This window comes from Sparus aurata, chromosome 3, assembly GCF_900880675.1.
Source record: "Sparus aurata chromosome 3, fSpaAur1.1, whole genome shotgun sequence".
Lineage (NCBI taxonomy): Eukaryota > Metazoa > Chordata > Actinopteri > Spariformes > Sparidae > Sparus > Sparus aurata.
This window is the reverse complement of record NC_044189.1, coordinates 15,156,111-15,173,523: the sequence shown is the minus strand read 5'-3', so window position 1 is coordinate 15,173,523 and position 17,413 is coordinate 15,156,111. Positions and strand designations below refer to the sequence as shown.

General features: G+C 43.6%; 1 protein-coding gene across 3 annotated transcripts in view; it reads right to left on the bottom strand.

Moving 5' to 3' along the window:
- ripor2 (RHO family interacting cell polarization regulator 2) overlaps positions 1-17,413 on the bottom strand; it is a 76,087-nt gene that overhangs the window by 25,839 nt on the left and 32,835 nt on the right. For all 3 annotated transcript variants that reach the window (XM_030412309.1, XM_030412308.1, XM_030412310.1), the window contains exon 2: positions 2,645-2,765. In XM_030412309.1, coding sequence (XP_030268169.1) covers positions 2,645-2,765 — 121 coding nt within the window. The remainder of the gene's footprint in view (positions 1-2,644; positions 2,766-17,413) is intronic.

Genomic DNA, 17,413 nt, shown 5'->3' with positions numbered 1-17,413 from the left:
GCCAAAAATGTGTAATGTGAGGTCACAGTGATCTTGAGCTTTGACATTTGGCCATCAAATTCTGATCAACTCATCCTTGAGTCATAGTGGACATTTGTACCAAATCTGAAGACATTCCCTCAACAACATCTTAATATATCACACTCGCAAGGATCAGACTGACGGACGATAGGATGATTGATTAAATGATTGTTGCAGCTCTGTAAATGTGCTGTACCCACAGACTGATCATTTCTCGATATCCTTATGTTTGATGTCCAAGCAGGGCCGCAACTAATTTTTTATTTTCATTATCAATTCATCTGTCAGTTGATTTCTTGAATAGCCTGTTTGTTCGACCAACAGTGCAAAGCCTAAAAACCAAGAAACTACCAGGGTAAAGCATTTAAATTTCACATTCAAGGAGTTAAAATCAGCAGCGTTGCTTGATAAATCACTACAAATGTTTCAGTTGATCAAAAAGCGTTGATTGAGACCTCTAGAATGTTTTCAGCACCGTGTCTAAGCCTGGTTTCTAAGTTCAAATAAAGAAAGAAAAAAAAGCCAGTATAGCTTTCTAACCTCACATCAACCCATTTTAGGTCACGCTCATCTTACCCGCTCATGCACATTTCAGCTTTGAAAACCATTACAGATTTAGCTGACAAATGACATTTCTCTCTACTTAATGAAACGATCCCCAGAGTCATCTCAGGGACATGGCGTCGGCAACCAATTCCAGCGCTCAGGCAAGTCGGAGTGCGCCGTGTCTCGCAGCATGCAGGGAGTACGCAGCACAAGTTGAGCTAATCTGCCACAAATGTAGGGCAACGCTGAATGAGAGCGCTGCGTAGCCTTGGGGTCACGCAAGCTGTAGTGAAGAGGGGTCTCTTGGCAGAAATACACATATGATGCAAAGACAATTTCACACTGACTTATAATTGGGAATCTGCAGCCTTGCACTATGCATGCATGCGTGAACGCGCATAAAACATGCACATGGGGTCACACATGGACGGTCCCTCCTCGGTAACACAGACACACTGAAGTGGCGTCGGACGCCACATCTCTTTGCTTTCCACCTCGCTCATTATCAGAATGGTTACTTGTCAGTGGCTGTCAGTCGCCCACACGCCTGAGTCATGCCAACCAATTACCCCTTTCACTGTCAGAGAAAAGAGAGAAGAGGGGGAACGGTCTTCAAACAGGTTCTCTCAGCAGGGCCGGGGCTGCTGAGGAGGACCAGGCATCGACAGCCTGCAGTCTGAGATCGAAAGAGATATTTTTGGGGATGTGAGCTTTGTCTTGTGATAATGGAGCGAGAGCCATCACTGATTAACTCTTATCAGACTCTAACTTCTGTATATGAATGAGACAAGTGACAGGAAGCCAAGTGAGCTGTGTGGTTATACAATCGAGTGCTGATCACCCCTCAAGAATTCAGTTTCTTTCCGGGATCTTGAGACTTGCCGTGGCTCGTTGATCATCATGAAGTTTGGAACCAGATTAATGTGTCAGCGGCATTCTTCTTTCTCTGTGAGTGATGTTGTTAATCAAGGCCTGGTTACAGTGAAGAGTGAGTTGCACCCCTTTTCTCAAAATCCTCTTTCTAAGCTTGTACATCAGTCCTTTCTCGCCTACAGAATCACTGACTTTCCATCGATTCACGAGATGTTATAGAGCAGCAGTGAATGAATGGCAGTCAAGTTACTATGGTTACTGCTCTTACAGCAGAGATTTCACTACATCATCTGAGGACACAAGTTATGTAAGACCGTTCTGAGATTTACCTCTCTTTGTTTTTAGCCCTAAAGGTCAGTTGAGTTTGTGAAGAGAACAAATAAACAGCATGTAATCCAGCATGTTTCTGGCATGAAGAATCCTGAGGAAAATACTTGACACTGACACTGGACGTCACATTGGGAGTGAACACAGCCTCTGAGACAGACAAGTGACCGTCTGACAAAAGGGGATTAGGTACAGAGGTGATTTACAGCGGACCTGTAAAAAGTGCAAAAAGCATTTTGTGCATTTTGGCGCCCCCCAAAGTTTCTGAGTGCAACACCAGCGTCATAAATGCTGGTGCCTGACAACCCATCAGACGTGATGTAGGTGCTAACTTCGAACAAAACACATTACATCATAACAATGTCATGTGTTGAAAACTTAAATGTTGAAGTAAACACGCACTGATCCTGCCCCCTTATTGAAATTAAATAGCGCAGAAACCAGTGATAGAGACAGAGACACCATTCCCCCTGTTAGAAGACACTACACCATCAACATGATTCTGAAGCTGATATTTTAAGGCTGAAAAGTTACACAATGTTGCTCCCAAATAAGTAATGCACAAAATTGGTAGAATAACCCTTTAATGGTATCATAATGATGAAACACCCAGCTGATGGCTGATCTACTGTCAATTGTTCATTCCATTAAATGCCGATTCATTACTAAAATATTGACCAATGACATGTTTTTGATCTTCACTTCCAAATCAATACTTTTTCTGAGAATATGATGCTTTGAACTTGTGGCTGTGGGAAAAATCAATTTGCTGCAGAGTTTATAAGAAATGCGCTCGATCACACTCTTACCTCAATCGTCATTTTCAGAAATGAGCAACATCACTTGACTAACAGTTTTTTTAAAGGTTCATCCTTACCGAGAGCGTCGCTCCTGTAGCGTACTGAAACCGGCGAAGGACTGACTCCGGATTATACCATTGGGTCCTCCGGGGGAGTGGGTGCCGGCCGCCATGATCTCCGGGACGCGGGACGACACACCTGAAGAAAACACAGATACAGATCCATCATTTACAAATCCACCTTCAGCAGGAGATGGACTCAGAGTCATGAGCACAACGAAAGCATCTTCGGAGCTCAATTAACACCCGAACCATGTCAACAGAGGGGTGAACTGGAGTGTGGGGAGGATTGTACAACGCAGAACAAAATAGGCTCTGTTGGAGCAGCTTTAGATGTGGACGAGCAGCATTCACAGCCTGTACCAACATGCCTCGCTTCCTCTGTCACCAATCAGCCTCAAACATACCTCAGTTGTTACGGTTTTCCGTCCTCGGGCGGGTGTCACAAAACACGACTCTTGTCACTTTCCTCTAAGTGTACTGGAGCTCCTATCAAAATGCAATTCATGAGACTGACAGCTGTTTAAAAGCCATAGATGTGGCACAAGCAGGAGTCACAACATACTTGAGGATTAGACCCCAGATCTGCTGCAGCTTTAAAGGCCATGTTTGCCCTCACAAATCTAATTCACGTCTAATAAATTCCAAGAAAACCACTCCAGACCCTTCGAGAGAGACGAGTTATCTAATCAGCCTCTCCTATAGTTAAGACATCTTTTATCAGCGCGTCTATATTTAGCAGCTTGCAGCCCGTCAGATTTCAGACCTTCAGACCTTTTCAAGCTGAAGATGTGGAGTGACTCACGCAGGCACTTTGGGAACAAGCTGAAAATAGGAACGGAAATGTTCACGTACGACTGCCGGATAATGATGAAGCGGAGGTGAAGTGTCCAGAGCTTCACCGCCTCATCTAGCAGGTTAGAGATTTAGTCCGGATTGTGCTAATGGCAGCAGGTTGACATTTAAACGTGAAGGGCGGTTCAGGGAAAAATGCTCCATGACAATCAGGTGAGGTGACAATCTGCTGCAGTATTGGGTCCAGTCCATCATCACTACCATCATACAATTCAGTATGCCCTCTATCAGTTCTCATTGAGCTCAGTCTTCTCTGCCACAGCAACCTCTGGCCTCATGTTAGTAATGAGTAATATGAGATTATACATTTGTGAAAAAGATGTATCAGCAGCAGATTTCTGAATCCCCCATCTTGTCAACGACCTACATTCCACATAGAAGCCAGTTGAAGGACAACAAACAAGATACATTTATTGAATCCATTCCCTACAACACCCAAAAACAACAACACAACGTCCCGTTTTCGCACAAAGAAATAAGGGATCAGACCACGGACAGAGATAGGACGCTGCATTAGAGCCTCAATAATGCATTTTAAATTAATTCATTTAATTGGCAACTGCGCGGAAAAAACACAGATCAATCTATCCCTTCTTCAAACGCAATCTTAGCGGGTTTTAAGTATGTCGTGTGTTCAGACTGCAAGGATTTAGCCAAAAAGTATCAAAGTAGCCTGATTACAGTTCAATTAAAAAAGTGCTTGTTTGTTGATTTCTTGTATATAAGCAGCAAAAATCAGCACACAAAACTTAAGTGGAGCCAAAACAAATATCTAATTGATGAGTTTGATTGGCAGAATTCTAATTGGCAATGATTTTGATAATTGCTTAAACATTTAAGCCAATTATCAAGTAAAAAGCCGCTTTTTTTCCTCATGTGTTCTCGTTTCAGGCTGTTAATTGTGAGGAATAATTCATGACTGAATATCATTTCTCACATTAAGTGGTTAGCTGAATCAGCAGATGGGCCACTAATTAAAATTACAGTTAGTTGCAACTGTAAATATTAGTATTTGTTAGTACGGTATATGTCGTTAGTGTAAAAGTATACGGTTTGTATACAGGATGTAACTGAGGCACTGTCTAGTCAGCAACACGGTTCGACGGTCCAAACATTCACGACTCAAATCAACAGATGAAAATCCTGAATGGAGCAAAACTTCAAGCTTCCCTGACCGACGTGCCGATCTCAGCGCGATGACTGTAAACATTGTTGCAGGGAAGTGGGAGCGTCATTTCACAACTGAGCTGCAGGAAAAGTGTAGTATAACGCAGAAATGCCCAGAGGAGAGAGACAGATTTGTCACATCAAATTAAACTCCTCTAACGAGCAGACGAGTCGGCCTGCGAAGACTCGCTGTTCGGCTCTCCTCTGCTTCTCTGCCTCACACACAAACAAGACAAATCGTCCCTCAGAGTTACCAGTCAAACAACTTTGCCGAAACCAAGCGATGAGCAAAACACTGCATGTCTGTGTGTGTCACTTGTCACTCTGTTTGTCGGGCCCCTGTGTTTGTAATGCTCATTTTTTACCCGCTGATCCATCCATCTTTCTTCTCCAGAGGATAGACTACCTCTGTGTGGGGGGGCAGGGCCAGGCTCGTTTCAGCGTACAAAAACAAACAGACACACATAGACACACACACACACACACAAACACAGCCGTCCACAGACACCTCAGTGCTACAAGGGATTTAGAGTCACCTGATACCCTCTCCTTTGGTCCGTATGACAGGGAGTCACACAAAGAGCGGGTACAGGGCCCGAGGAAAGACTAGAGCCTTGCTTTGTGTTGGGGGGGGCGGACAATCAGTCAGTGAAACTGATACTGTTCAGACTATTTATAGCAGCTTTCTCACTTAAACACCAAGGACTCTGATGGCTGTGAGTCAGTAAAGTAATCATCAGGACTATTGGCTGGATGGATGTTAGAACAGCATGGTCCGGTTTGATTGGTCAAATTTCGTTTGGTTCTACACCTTAAACTAATGATGCTCTTGACCAGGGCAGTGCTCAGTGGAGCGTGTGTTCAAAGCCACGCTATTTCTGTCTTCCATTTGGCTGTGAACTGAAGGCTAACCACAGCTAACACCAGTTAATACAGGCGAAAAACACTGTCACACATGCATGAAAGCTGCACAATATTAGCTAAAATATAAACTCAAGGAGTAACCTTGAATGAACTTATGAATGGTTTAAACAGTAAGCTAAATGTGTTTAACAGAAAATTAACCAAGCAAACCACGACAATGACACACAGAGCGTTTAGCAGCTAAAGAGCAGATACGCATTCCCCTCAGGAGTTGGTAGAGACCAAAATTAGAGCTAAAAGTGAATTAACTTTTGACTTCGATGAACTGATGATTTTTTTAACACCTTAAACATCTTGATAATACAGTATTTCAGGTCCATTTTTCGCTGGTTCTGCCCTCAAGGATATCTTCTGATCCTAATATCAGCAGACAGACGGCCGTGCGGTACGTTAGCTTGAAGCAGGAGCGGGATGTGAGGAGAAATGCGACTCCTGGTAGCTCCGAATGTCTATAATTTACATGTTGTAGATTCTTAGCTCGCTTGCTAACGTTAGCCATCTTTCAGAGTTGGAGGGTTGTGAGGATGAGACTTGCGTGCAGTCACCGTGGCTAAGCTAGCTGCTGACAGTCAGTGAATACTAAACTGTAAAACACCACATCTTGTCTTTCTGAGACAAATGAGGGTGGATGTTTCTAATATTGCTAGTTTTTAGATACATCATTGATTTGGACAAGTGGATAGAATGTATATGATCATATCATCACGATGTTATTCTGCTGAAAGGCACTCAGTAATATTGCATCAGCGCCTCCCCACAGTTGGCGGCAGGCAAAACAGGAGAGCAGCAATCTGCCTTAATGCTCTGAAGCGTTTTGGTCCATTTTAGTCTCTGGATGCTCTACAGCATGGTCTTCTGCCTCTCTGACTTTCTGACTCACTCTCCTAAAAGAAGAGCGGTGGGTGGCACACGATGGTACATTCTGTTACCTAATGCTCCGAACAGGCTGGACACTGTTCTCTGCACTACACCCGTGTCCTGACGATTTCCAGTAGTATTAGACGAAGCTTAACCATGACAGGCGACAAGATGTGGACACTTGAAAACTACAGACTGTTCAGTTTAAGTCTCGCCAATACTGCGACTTTCCCAAATGGTCCCGGTGCGTAGCTCTGCTCATGATGAGGACCCGAGTGAATAACAGGGTGCGACTGTCATCATAGAATACATGTGGAAATACCAGCACTCACGCAGTTCAAACAAGGAAAACGGCTTCATATTTACCTCAGAGTTACACAGTGTGCTCACTAAAATTTGATGCTGACTGTACGGGGGAGATTTCATGAAATTAACTCAGTGTTTGTCCTACATTCACTTTCCAGGGTCTGAACCAGCCGCCGCTAGATGGATGTGGAACTTTATAAAAAGATAATCATCCTGTTTCTTCTCTCCCCGAGTAATGAGGCCAGTACCTGTTTTTGTGGCTTTTTATGTTTGTTTATTGCAAATCAGCACAATGATTAAGCCAATTATCAGCCATTTTTCCAAAATAGAAATGAGCAAGTAGACGATTATTTTCTTTTGTTCCACCAACCGAAATTATCTTAATCCTTACGAGAACGTGTATCCGGACACGTTTTTCTATCTGAACTCGACAGGCGTTTTTTTTTCAGGTGCTTTCTAAATCCAAACCTGACTTTGTGTTACGTGGAAAAGCGGTTGTTGCCATGGTGACAGCGGGCCTGTTTGCCCTGATAACAGACATGTAAAGTGAAGATAACTGTGAAAAGGCGATGTTCTGGTAAAACGGATCTTAAAAATCCATACTCGGAACGGCCGTTGCTTAAAGTTGACATGCGTGTTGCTTATATGTTAAGTGGGCGGGAGGAGGATTTTGACCGACAATTTATATGCAGATGAACTAATAATGAAAATACAAATTCGTTGCAGCTCTGGATTGAATATATACATTTATAAATACATATACGTTTGTGTTTTCTTTTTAATGATATCATTATATCAAAGAATTGTGATTAAAATGTTTGCCATTTAATCAAAGTTGAAGAAATATGGCCTGTTTTAAAATAAATAAAGCTCTTGTTGGTAAGTCTGTTGACTTTAGAGTCTCGTGAGATGCTGATGCTTTGGGACTGTAGGTCGAGTCGACGGCCATCCCAAAGCGTCAGTGTTTGACAAGTTGGGAACGACACTGAAAAATCAACTAACTCACCAACAGCGGCTTTAAAGGGTTTTCCTATTTTGGCATGAGTGGTCTGCTCAGTCACACTCAAGTCCAGGCTTCTGGATTTTCCCAAAACCTTTCCCAGCCTCAGCAAGCCCCTACAAAACAAACTCATTTGAATCAATGCTCCCCACATATAAAGAAACACACACACACACACACAAAGAGCTGAGCTCAGCCACTGAATCATAAAAAACCTTTCCTCTGCACCTCTTAGTGTCACCGCTCGTTGCGTCTAAAGAGGCTTTCAGGACGGGAACAACAATGCCGGCTCGCAGCGTGTTCTGGTTCGGTGCCAGCCGTTACCAATGTTGAATACGGCTGCCACTCAGTCCATTCACTGGCCTTTCTTCTCTGGCGCTCTCACGCTAACAGCCTTAAATGCCCTCGACGAGGTGTGCGAGTGCGCGTTTTTGTGGAATATGGGAGCATTAGATTGATCAGTATGCTGAGCTGCGGACACCTGATGTAATACCAATTTGTTGTTAGCTCTCCAAGGTCCATGTGCACTGATGCATGAGTCCCACCAATGTGTGTGTCTGTGTGTGTGTGTGTGTATTCTCTGAGTGCTGGTGAGGGACCGACTTGATAAGTGAATGGGGGGAGGAGAGAGCGTCTGAAGGTTAGACAGGAAGGTATCGATCTGGGCCACAGAAGACCAACACCGACTGGATGAGCCAACTCTCAATGGGCCACTTCCACCTGCAAGGCGGGGGGGGGGGGGGGGGGGGGGGGGCTAGCGCTCCTAACTTTTCATTTATGTGCAATTTAGCGTCCAATAGTACATTTTAAATGTACACACAGCAGCACCATTACACAACTGCCCTCTTTCCTTCCAGCCACCAAGCTGTTTGGTCTTTAATTTTGAATCCTTGATTCATGTGTGGACACTTCTGTTCATGTGAATCAGATGTTTGAATTGATTTTTTCACACGTCTCTTCAACCGAGGTCAACCGCCGTCTTCTTGTCAATGGCAGCATGACGCACGTTCTTCTTCCTTTGTCTGCCGTTTGTTCTCACTGCTTCTCATCCTTTACTTTCTGTTGTCACTTTTTTTTTTTTTTTTTTACACAAATGTATATTGATCAGAAAACTTTTCACAGACCTTTCCTTCCTCCAAGAAGTATACTGATGAGTTAAATCCAGTTACCAGCTGCACATTCTCACCGATATCTTTCATCAGTCAGAAGTTTTCTCTTTTTATGACGTTATTTCGAGCCATCACAAAAAGGGAAACAGACGACTCAGAGAAGAATTTCTAGGTGCCGAGATGATGAAAATGTGCAAAGCAGGCCGCAACTAAACGACAGGAATGTGTCTGTGATATCCTCCACATTCGGTGTGCGTGAACAAACACTGCAGCAGCAGCTCCAAATTCTTCACGCTAATAATCACATCAATCACTCTTCTCATCTTCTCATCTGCTGCACAAACACACACATTAATACACTGCTCATTGTGCCCACTTCACTCCTTCCTTTTACACAGGAGTCTCACACACACTCCCCAACGGCTGCACGCACATAAACACACACACGCGCGCACACATTCACCTCTTGAATCATCTGAGTGTGCACTAGTGTGTATTTATGTGCAAAAACCAGCGTCGGGTGCGTGTTAACAACAGGGGCCTAATTCTTAATGCCTGTATAAATTAGCCTCACCATGGCAACAGCAGACAAAATGGGATGAAGTGTGTTACGTAAAACAACAGTTATGAGCCAACTGCCAAGAAGTAGGACACACGCCCTCGTGTTACGGGGCTGAGGCTTTTAAATCTGGAAAAAAAAAAAAGAAGCTGTTTTTATATTCAGAACTTTTACAGATGCCGCTTTAAAAGTGTCCACAACTTCATCAAAAGCGTTTTTTATTGTCCCCTTCCTTTCTAATTCTATTTCTTTGTATTTTTCATGTGGCAGGAAGTGCAGATAAAAATAGGTGGAAATTAAAGAATAAAGCAGTCGGGAGATGATGAGAGGCTCGACGGGTGAAAGTGTATAAAAAGATGCAGCAGCAGCCTGGTTACAAGATACAAACAGACAGAAAGGGAACAAATCCAGGAGATTACAGTGATATGAAGCTGCATACATATGACTGGAAGTGGACTGACATGTTCCAACACACCCTGCAGGTTGCAAGCGCGTGCCTGAACGCTGCTCAGATATCCTTGGCGCTACATGTTTGTGTGAACTGGTTCAGTGAGGAGGGTAGCCGCTGGTGCAGCTCCAAACTGGGCTAAAACTGGCTGCAGGCTGCCGTCCCAGAGCCAAAACACACAAGACTGTTTCTGTCTTCTTCTCTTCCCGCAATCCTAAATTTGAAACAAGAGTGCAAGGAACCTGACAGAGCTCGGTTTAGTTTTACTGAAGAGCATCAGCTTGTTACGGACCTCTCAGGGGAAACTAAGGTAGCTTCACTTTGGTCGACTTAGCACATGCAAATGAAAAGTTCCCTCAAATATACCCTCAAAGATTTAAAGCGTGCAGCAAGACATCCTGAAGTTTCAACTCATGCCGACTTTCTAAATAATTCCATGCATGCATAAAGTCCACAAGATTAAGTTTGAGACGAAAGTCGGCATGGTTTAATCCCACTTTCATCACGCGTCCCATTAACCTGTTGACCGTGTTGGAAAGAACATGTTTTAAATCCCAAATCCCCTGCAGGTAGAGTGTGTGACACCGGCAAATCTGCCGGCAGAACACACGCACAGGCAAGTAATCACAAGCGCAGTTGTGTTTATGAAGGATGACACCAGAGCGGTGCATATGCAAATGTGTCGCTGCAGTACTGTACAGCTGAAAAGATCGTGATGTTGCTTTTTAACTGAATTCAGGGTTTGGCCATTTATAGATACTTTTACAGGGCGAAATGACTCCAGGAAGAGAGCCTCATTATCCTCAGTGCTGAGGAAAAAGCTTCTCACTCAGAGGTGCTAAAGGGACGAGAGAAGAAGAGGGAAAGGGAGGAAGTGGTTTTCGGATGACAGCGAGGAGGAGAAATACGCCAATATCACCTCATGAGGTGGTGATGGAGCACTTTTTTTATAATAAGGACGGCTCACAGAACAGTCTGCTCAGTTCTCTGTGAAGGCTCACTGCTGGTAAAATACTTGGACTGAAAAATTTGAGAAAATCAGATGTCCATATACATTATGTGAGATATCTAGTCATTATCACAGTGGATCAAACGGCGGTGTATAACTGAAGGTGACGCTGAGTCACCAAATCTCTGTGGAGCATTTTAGCACCTTTCAGCTCCGTGTTTTAGTTTTCAGGCAACTTTACTGTTTTTGATCAATCTCATCGGCTTTGTTTCAAGCCACATCAGACGACTGTTTTCAGGAATTGCATTTGCATGGACCCTAATAATCCATTAAAAATTGGAAATACACCCCAAATCCAAATAAAAACACCTCATGTAAACTAAAAAGATTTGCAACACGTAAACCGATGAAATCAGCCAACCGACATAGTGGTTAGAATCTAGTTCACAAGTGTGAAGAAGTGAAATTTAATCCAGAGAACAAACACACTCGCTTGACTTCACATGTGTAAACTAATCTTCCTCTGGTTACCAGCATTCATAACTCCTCAGCATGTTCACACACACACGGGAAGATGTCGTAAATAACTAGAACTGACAGTGATGCTGACAGTCGGGAATTCCCCGAAAGCTTTGAAGCTGAGAATAGAGACCCTGTTATGGCGGTAGTCACCTCTACGCCGTCACCTGTAGGAGGACATTCTTACACTATCACTGAAGAGTCACCAGCTCCAGCCGTCCCATCACACAGAGACACAGCACACAAAAGACACAATGGGCAGTACAGAAGTTTCAACACAACCTGTTCGATGCAGGTATGCGAGGTATACAAAAAGAATCAATAGCTTGGTCAAGAGTCGTCTCTACAGATGTGAACAATGCCTCTTTATATTAGTCACAGCGTGTGGAAAATGCCTGAAGGAACACAAATGTTTGACAAAAACAACAAAGGCACACGGCAAAGACAAAGTAACTGATGACACATTTCACAAGTCAGCTTGTGGGACCCCACGCAAACTGAAAAGTAAGAAATAATAAGAAAACTGCACACTGCTACATTTAAAGATGTGACGAAAGGTTGTGTTAAAGGTTCAAATATGAAATACATTTGGATGAAAACATTTGAAAATGAACTAAAATGATCAACAGAATGTGAATAACATTTCAGACAATATGGCGTTTAAGATGTGTTGTGTTGCAAAGATATACTGAAGTTAGCATGCTAACCAGCTTTCCCCGTCTCAGGCTCCTGTGCTAGCCGTGTAAAGCCTCTTCCTTGAACTACCAGTCTGGACTGCTAGCTGCACAGCTAACTGCGCTACCTGGCTAACGACAGCTAAAGTTAGCAGCCGTTGGCAGTTACTCCAGCAACATGCTGCCCCCCATTTGTTTTAAGTTTGAATATGAAAATGGGAAAAGGGAAAAGTTTTAATATATTTGCCAAAACCTGGATGAGATGCCAATTCTCATGTCTCTATGCAAATTAAGCTACCAACAGCAGCAGGTTAGCTTAGTTAGCATATCAACCGGAGACAGAGCAAAACAGCTAGCCTTACTATTTCAAAAAAGGTAGAAATGTTTGCCTATCAGCTGCTCCAAAGCTCAATAATTAACATGTTATTGTCTCATGTTTAACCCCCCCACTTGTTCCCAGCACTAAACTAAGATAAGCTAACTGTCTGCTAGCATTAGCTTCATAGTTACTGTACCAAATTCTGGGCCAGAAAGAAAATAAGCCCATTTCTTCAAATCACAGTCACAATAATTTTTTTGTTCAGTGATGCTTCAACCTTGTGTATCAGGACATTTTCTGACCAGAAATAATCAAGCTTCCCGAAATAGTGACCCAAATGAGATTCATCTGATCTCAGACGTCCTCCCGTGGCCAATGATCTACTGAAAAACAAGCAACGACTTTGTAGGTCAACATTAAACTGGTTTAGACGCTCCAGACTATACGTAATATTAACCAGAGTCAGCTGATGTTACTCCTGTCATCTGATGTGTTTGCAGAGGGGACGTGACTGCTGTGTGAGGGCCAAAGTGTGGGAATCGAACAGACTGTGCTGTGTGCGTTTGTGTGCTTCTGTGCTGGTTTGAAACGAGGCCAGTGCCAGCTCCATCACATGGAAGTCGAGACGGGTCAGAGATGTTGCCAAGAAATTCAAACACGCAAACATGAAATCTGACATCGAATTCTCAGATTCGAGGGCTGTATTGGGTCTGATCTAATCCAGTTTCATTCATATGTCACATCATTCAGCACAAGCAATTAGTGTTCTACATATTCCTCTTTTGAGCCTCCATATTTAACAAGAACCGGCGCTCACTTCCCTCCACTTCATGTTCACAGGCATCTACATGCTCTTCACAACCCAGTGTGTCAGTAAATCTCCCCACATATCGTTCTGTTGTGATTATAGCCACTCCGATTCTAATTATAGGTCATCAGTGTCCCCGTGAGGGAGCGCACGACGGAGAAATTAAGGCCAGGATATGGAGTGGAATTTAAATGTACAGATGACCAGATTAACTGAGGCGTGTCTGGGCTGAAGTTACACTCGGGCAGCTGTCGCTGACATTTCAGCAGCAGAGAGCAGCGTGTGATCACTTGTGAGAACTGTAAACCACGCCGGTAAAAGCACAATCCAGATTAATGGACTCGAAGATTATTTTCATGACATTAAGTACATTATTAAACAGTGCAGGAGGAAGCGGCAGCGGCAGCAGAGGGACAGGAGCTTAAGTTAAAAAGCACGTGACGTGTCGCTCGCTGAGCGTCCACATGCCGTCAACAAAGTCATTAAATGCTGCAGCCAAGTGAAGAAGCGCCATGACAACATTATGATACTGCTGCAAGGCCACCAGTCAGCCGGATGATCCACACAGTATCAATGCCACTTTGCAGGGATTATAACCAAACAATAGAGCAATAAAAAACGTATTAAAACACAGCCCGTCAATCACAACCACCGATGCTCAGATTACAGTTTGTACTTTAAAGAATAGTTTGTTCCCATGCAGACCAGTCGATCAGATTTCTGACAGTGACACCATCACACTGCAGCTAGCTTTTGAATGCTGCATTATTGGCTACGGGGGCCATCGACGAGATGTGGGTTCAGCTTCTCATAAAGCCTTTTTCTCCTGAGCTTCCGTGACCATCAAGATCTGCCGATGGAGCCGGCTGAACTTACTGAAAGTCTTAACAGGCAAACTTTCATTTTTTGTGAAGGTCAGTTTACACTTAAAGAGAGGACATAAAGGAGAACTCCACTGTTCAGATACATCATATTCTGCTTGCAGGTGTTAGGAAGCCCTATTGCATATATATATATATATATATATATATATACACATATATATATATATATATATATATATATATAAAAAAAAGTTGTTTAAAGCCTGTTATGGCCCAGAAGAGAGCTGAGGGAACTCCGAGGAAATGCCTCAGGTGATGTCACTCGAGTCAGAGCCAGTAAAGGCTGTGGATCAAGTATAAAAACGGAACAAATCTGGAGGTGTTAGAAGAAAAATATGATCACTGCACCTCATTTCTGCTTGAGGCTAGTGACTAAAACGCAACTGGAATAATGTAGCCAAGTCCTCAGTGTTCAGCAGTTGAGTTGCACTGTGGGTAATGCAAGCATCAGATTTTGACAATATGCAGAGTAAAAAAGACGATATCTCTGGTTAAAATCTTGTTGTTGTTTTTTTTTTATCCTGTCCATTGGGAGACTGACAATCCTCTTTTAACACCCGCTGGAAGGCTTGGGACCAAGAATTTCATGTCATATCATTATCCTTGCCGAAATAATTGCGTTTTACAATATCATCCCAATAACTGTCATCATCAGCATTGGCCGATTAGAAGCACCAAGGATTATTTGTGCCGTGTCACATTATCTATGTTGAAATGTGAACTGACTGAATGAAGGAGGGACGACTCTAAAGACCGGAGGGGCAAATAAGAGCTTATACTTTTGTCGGGTAGCTGATGAGTGTCATAATAAACATGGATAAACAAAGAGTAGCGACAGTGAAATGAATCTGAATCTAACTGGTTTTGAGCCCTCTGAAGCATCCTTGTGGCCCAGTCGTGAGCTCTTGGGTATTTTCCTGTGTTGCCTGCGTCTCAAGTTAAAGCGCAGGTGGTTCCTGTAATCAGCCAGCTTCCTGGATGTTCTTTCATTCTCCCGTACCAGCTGAAGGGCATTCCTCCCAAAATGGTAAACAACATGTTGATGAAAGCTGTCAGTCATCCAGGTCATGGTCATTCGACCACAAACAACAGTACTGTTCACTTGAACAATGTGAGGTGGTATCAATGTGCATAGGGGCTGATGGATTAACTTTTACCTCCTGAAAGACATGTCCTTTCTTTCCCCCACCCCCACTCTCTCTCTTCACCATGTGCCTTGCATATTGCTCTGATGCATATCTGGCTGACACATGAATATCTCCCATTTGCATCGGGGCCAGCAGCATGAGAACCAGTTTTTTTCCCCCACTTCTTTGATTTCCCCATTATGTGTGGCTTCGGACCGAACGCGACCACCTATGCCATGGCCGCTGGAATGCAGGAGCCATTCGAACAGGGGGGGGGGGGGGTTTCGCCAGGTTATTTCAGCTCCATTTGTTATTTTCCGCAGCAAAAGAAAACATTCTTTTCACCGATAGCTGCTACTGTGATAATACGAGCTCAGTGGTTTGCACAGCTATGTGTGATGTAGCCGACCATGGGAAAGCAGCCAGCTACTGTCATAACTCATAACGGGAAGGGTGGTGGGACTTTGAGGTCCGCTACTCGGCTGTACAACGACCATGATAACTTGTTTAAAAGGTTTAAAGGGCAAAAAAAGGCCATATTTGAATCCAGGAAACAGTTATTTGTGCTACAAGTATGCGATTGTTCTCCGACGGCAGCCAAATAAACTGCATCCATGGCCCACGTGCTGCATGCCCTTGAGAGAATATGCCTTAAATGCACACGCTCCTTCGCCGACAATGAATTAAACACAGTGGGTGTCATTTACAAACAGAAGTCACGGTGGATTTTTCTGCCCCACTAATTCCTCCCGCAGCCTTGACTAAACCATTACCATAATGTTAACGGGAGAATAACAATTTATTGAGCAGCCGGCCGAAACAAAACACGCGACGGGAGGAGAAAAAAAAAAAAGCTGCAGCAGGAGAAAGAAAATGACGGGAAAAAAATACAAGTCCACATGTTCCTGAAAGAAGCTCTCCCCGGCTGAGAAAGGCACCAGAAGGGACGATTTGCCCCCCCCCCCCCCTCCCTAAACTGTGGCTGCACAGCTAAATATTTCAACTAACAGAGGAGATTATCACACTGTCTGGGGTAAAGACTCAGCAGGGGAGCGAGGAGCTGAGGAGATATGAAGTGAGTTTAGAAGGCCCACTTGGGAAGCAATAAAGTGGAAATTTAACATTCTTTACACTTAAAATCTTAACGCAGATATGAGCGCAGTCGCTGCAAGAAAAACTCAAGCAATTAGTGAGAAAATGGAACAGCAGAAACTCTTAAAAAAAACCAGACATGACAGCGACAGAAACGAGGATCATTCAGACACGGGAGATCATTGTGCTGTGATCATGTGAACTCGTTCACCTGCCTGCTCTCCACAGACAGCTGGTCACATACACTGGCAGCACACATCTGGCCCTGCTGTGCTCTCCTGTATGGATTACCGTCGTATTTTGCGTTTATCTGCAGTTGAATATCAAGATGGGAAGGGGAGATGAGAGTGAGGGAGAGGAGGATGGGTGAAAAGGGTCAAGAGCCACTTAGAAACAAATGCAATGTTCCCGGCCTGTTGTAGCCTCGTGTTTTAACCCGAGAGCCTGTTGTCCATGTATTGAACGTTACTTATTTCTGTATGCGCGTGTAGGCGACGGCCATTAAGGGTAAGTGATTACAAGGGACGTGCAGCAGCATCACTTAAAGTGTGAGAGTGCTTGACTCATAATCGACAGTATAATTGGGGCTCTGAAGAATCGTGTGCAACATAATCCAAGTCTAACAAATAATGTACCTCTACAGGAGGATTTATTCAACTGAAACTGAAAGGTCGAGGAGAAAGTGGCCAAGGTCTAAATGCTGCTTTAATGTACAACTGAATTTTCATCTGGGTTGACCTTTTCCTTTACGACACGAGGTAAAAAAAAGGGCATGAAAAATTCAATCTTTCAGTCCGCTTCCAGCGACTTTTAGTGCTCCCAGGCCATCCTGTATTACCACATCCGGGGCTGCAACTCGTTATTAATTTCATTATCAAGTTGATCATCTTTTTCAAGGTCAAATGCCCATTGTACGCTCCCAGAGCTTAACGTGTTGTCCATTTATTTCAGAAAGGGTCGGACAGGGAAGATCTCCTGAACACTCACATTACAGAGGCTACAACCTACAGTAGTTTTGCATTGAATATCATTTACGCCGGGTCAGTTGACTCTGTAGTGGACAAAGGGTTTTTAATCACCTAGTAAAGAAAATCTAATTTTCAAGCACGTTCAAGCCTTAAATATATATATATGTCTAAAATCACCCAAAATTATGTTTAGTGACAGCCGTCTACTGAAGGGAGACAAT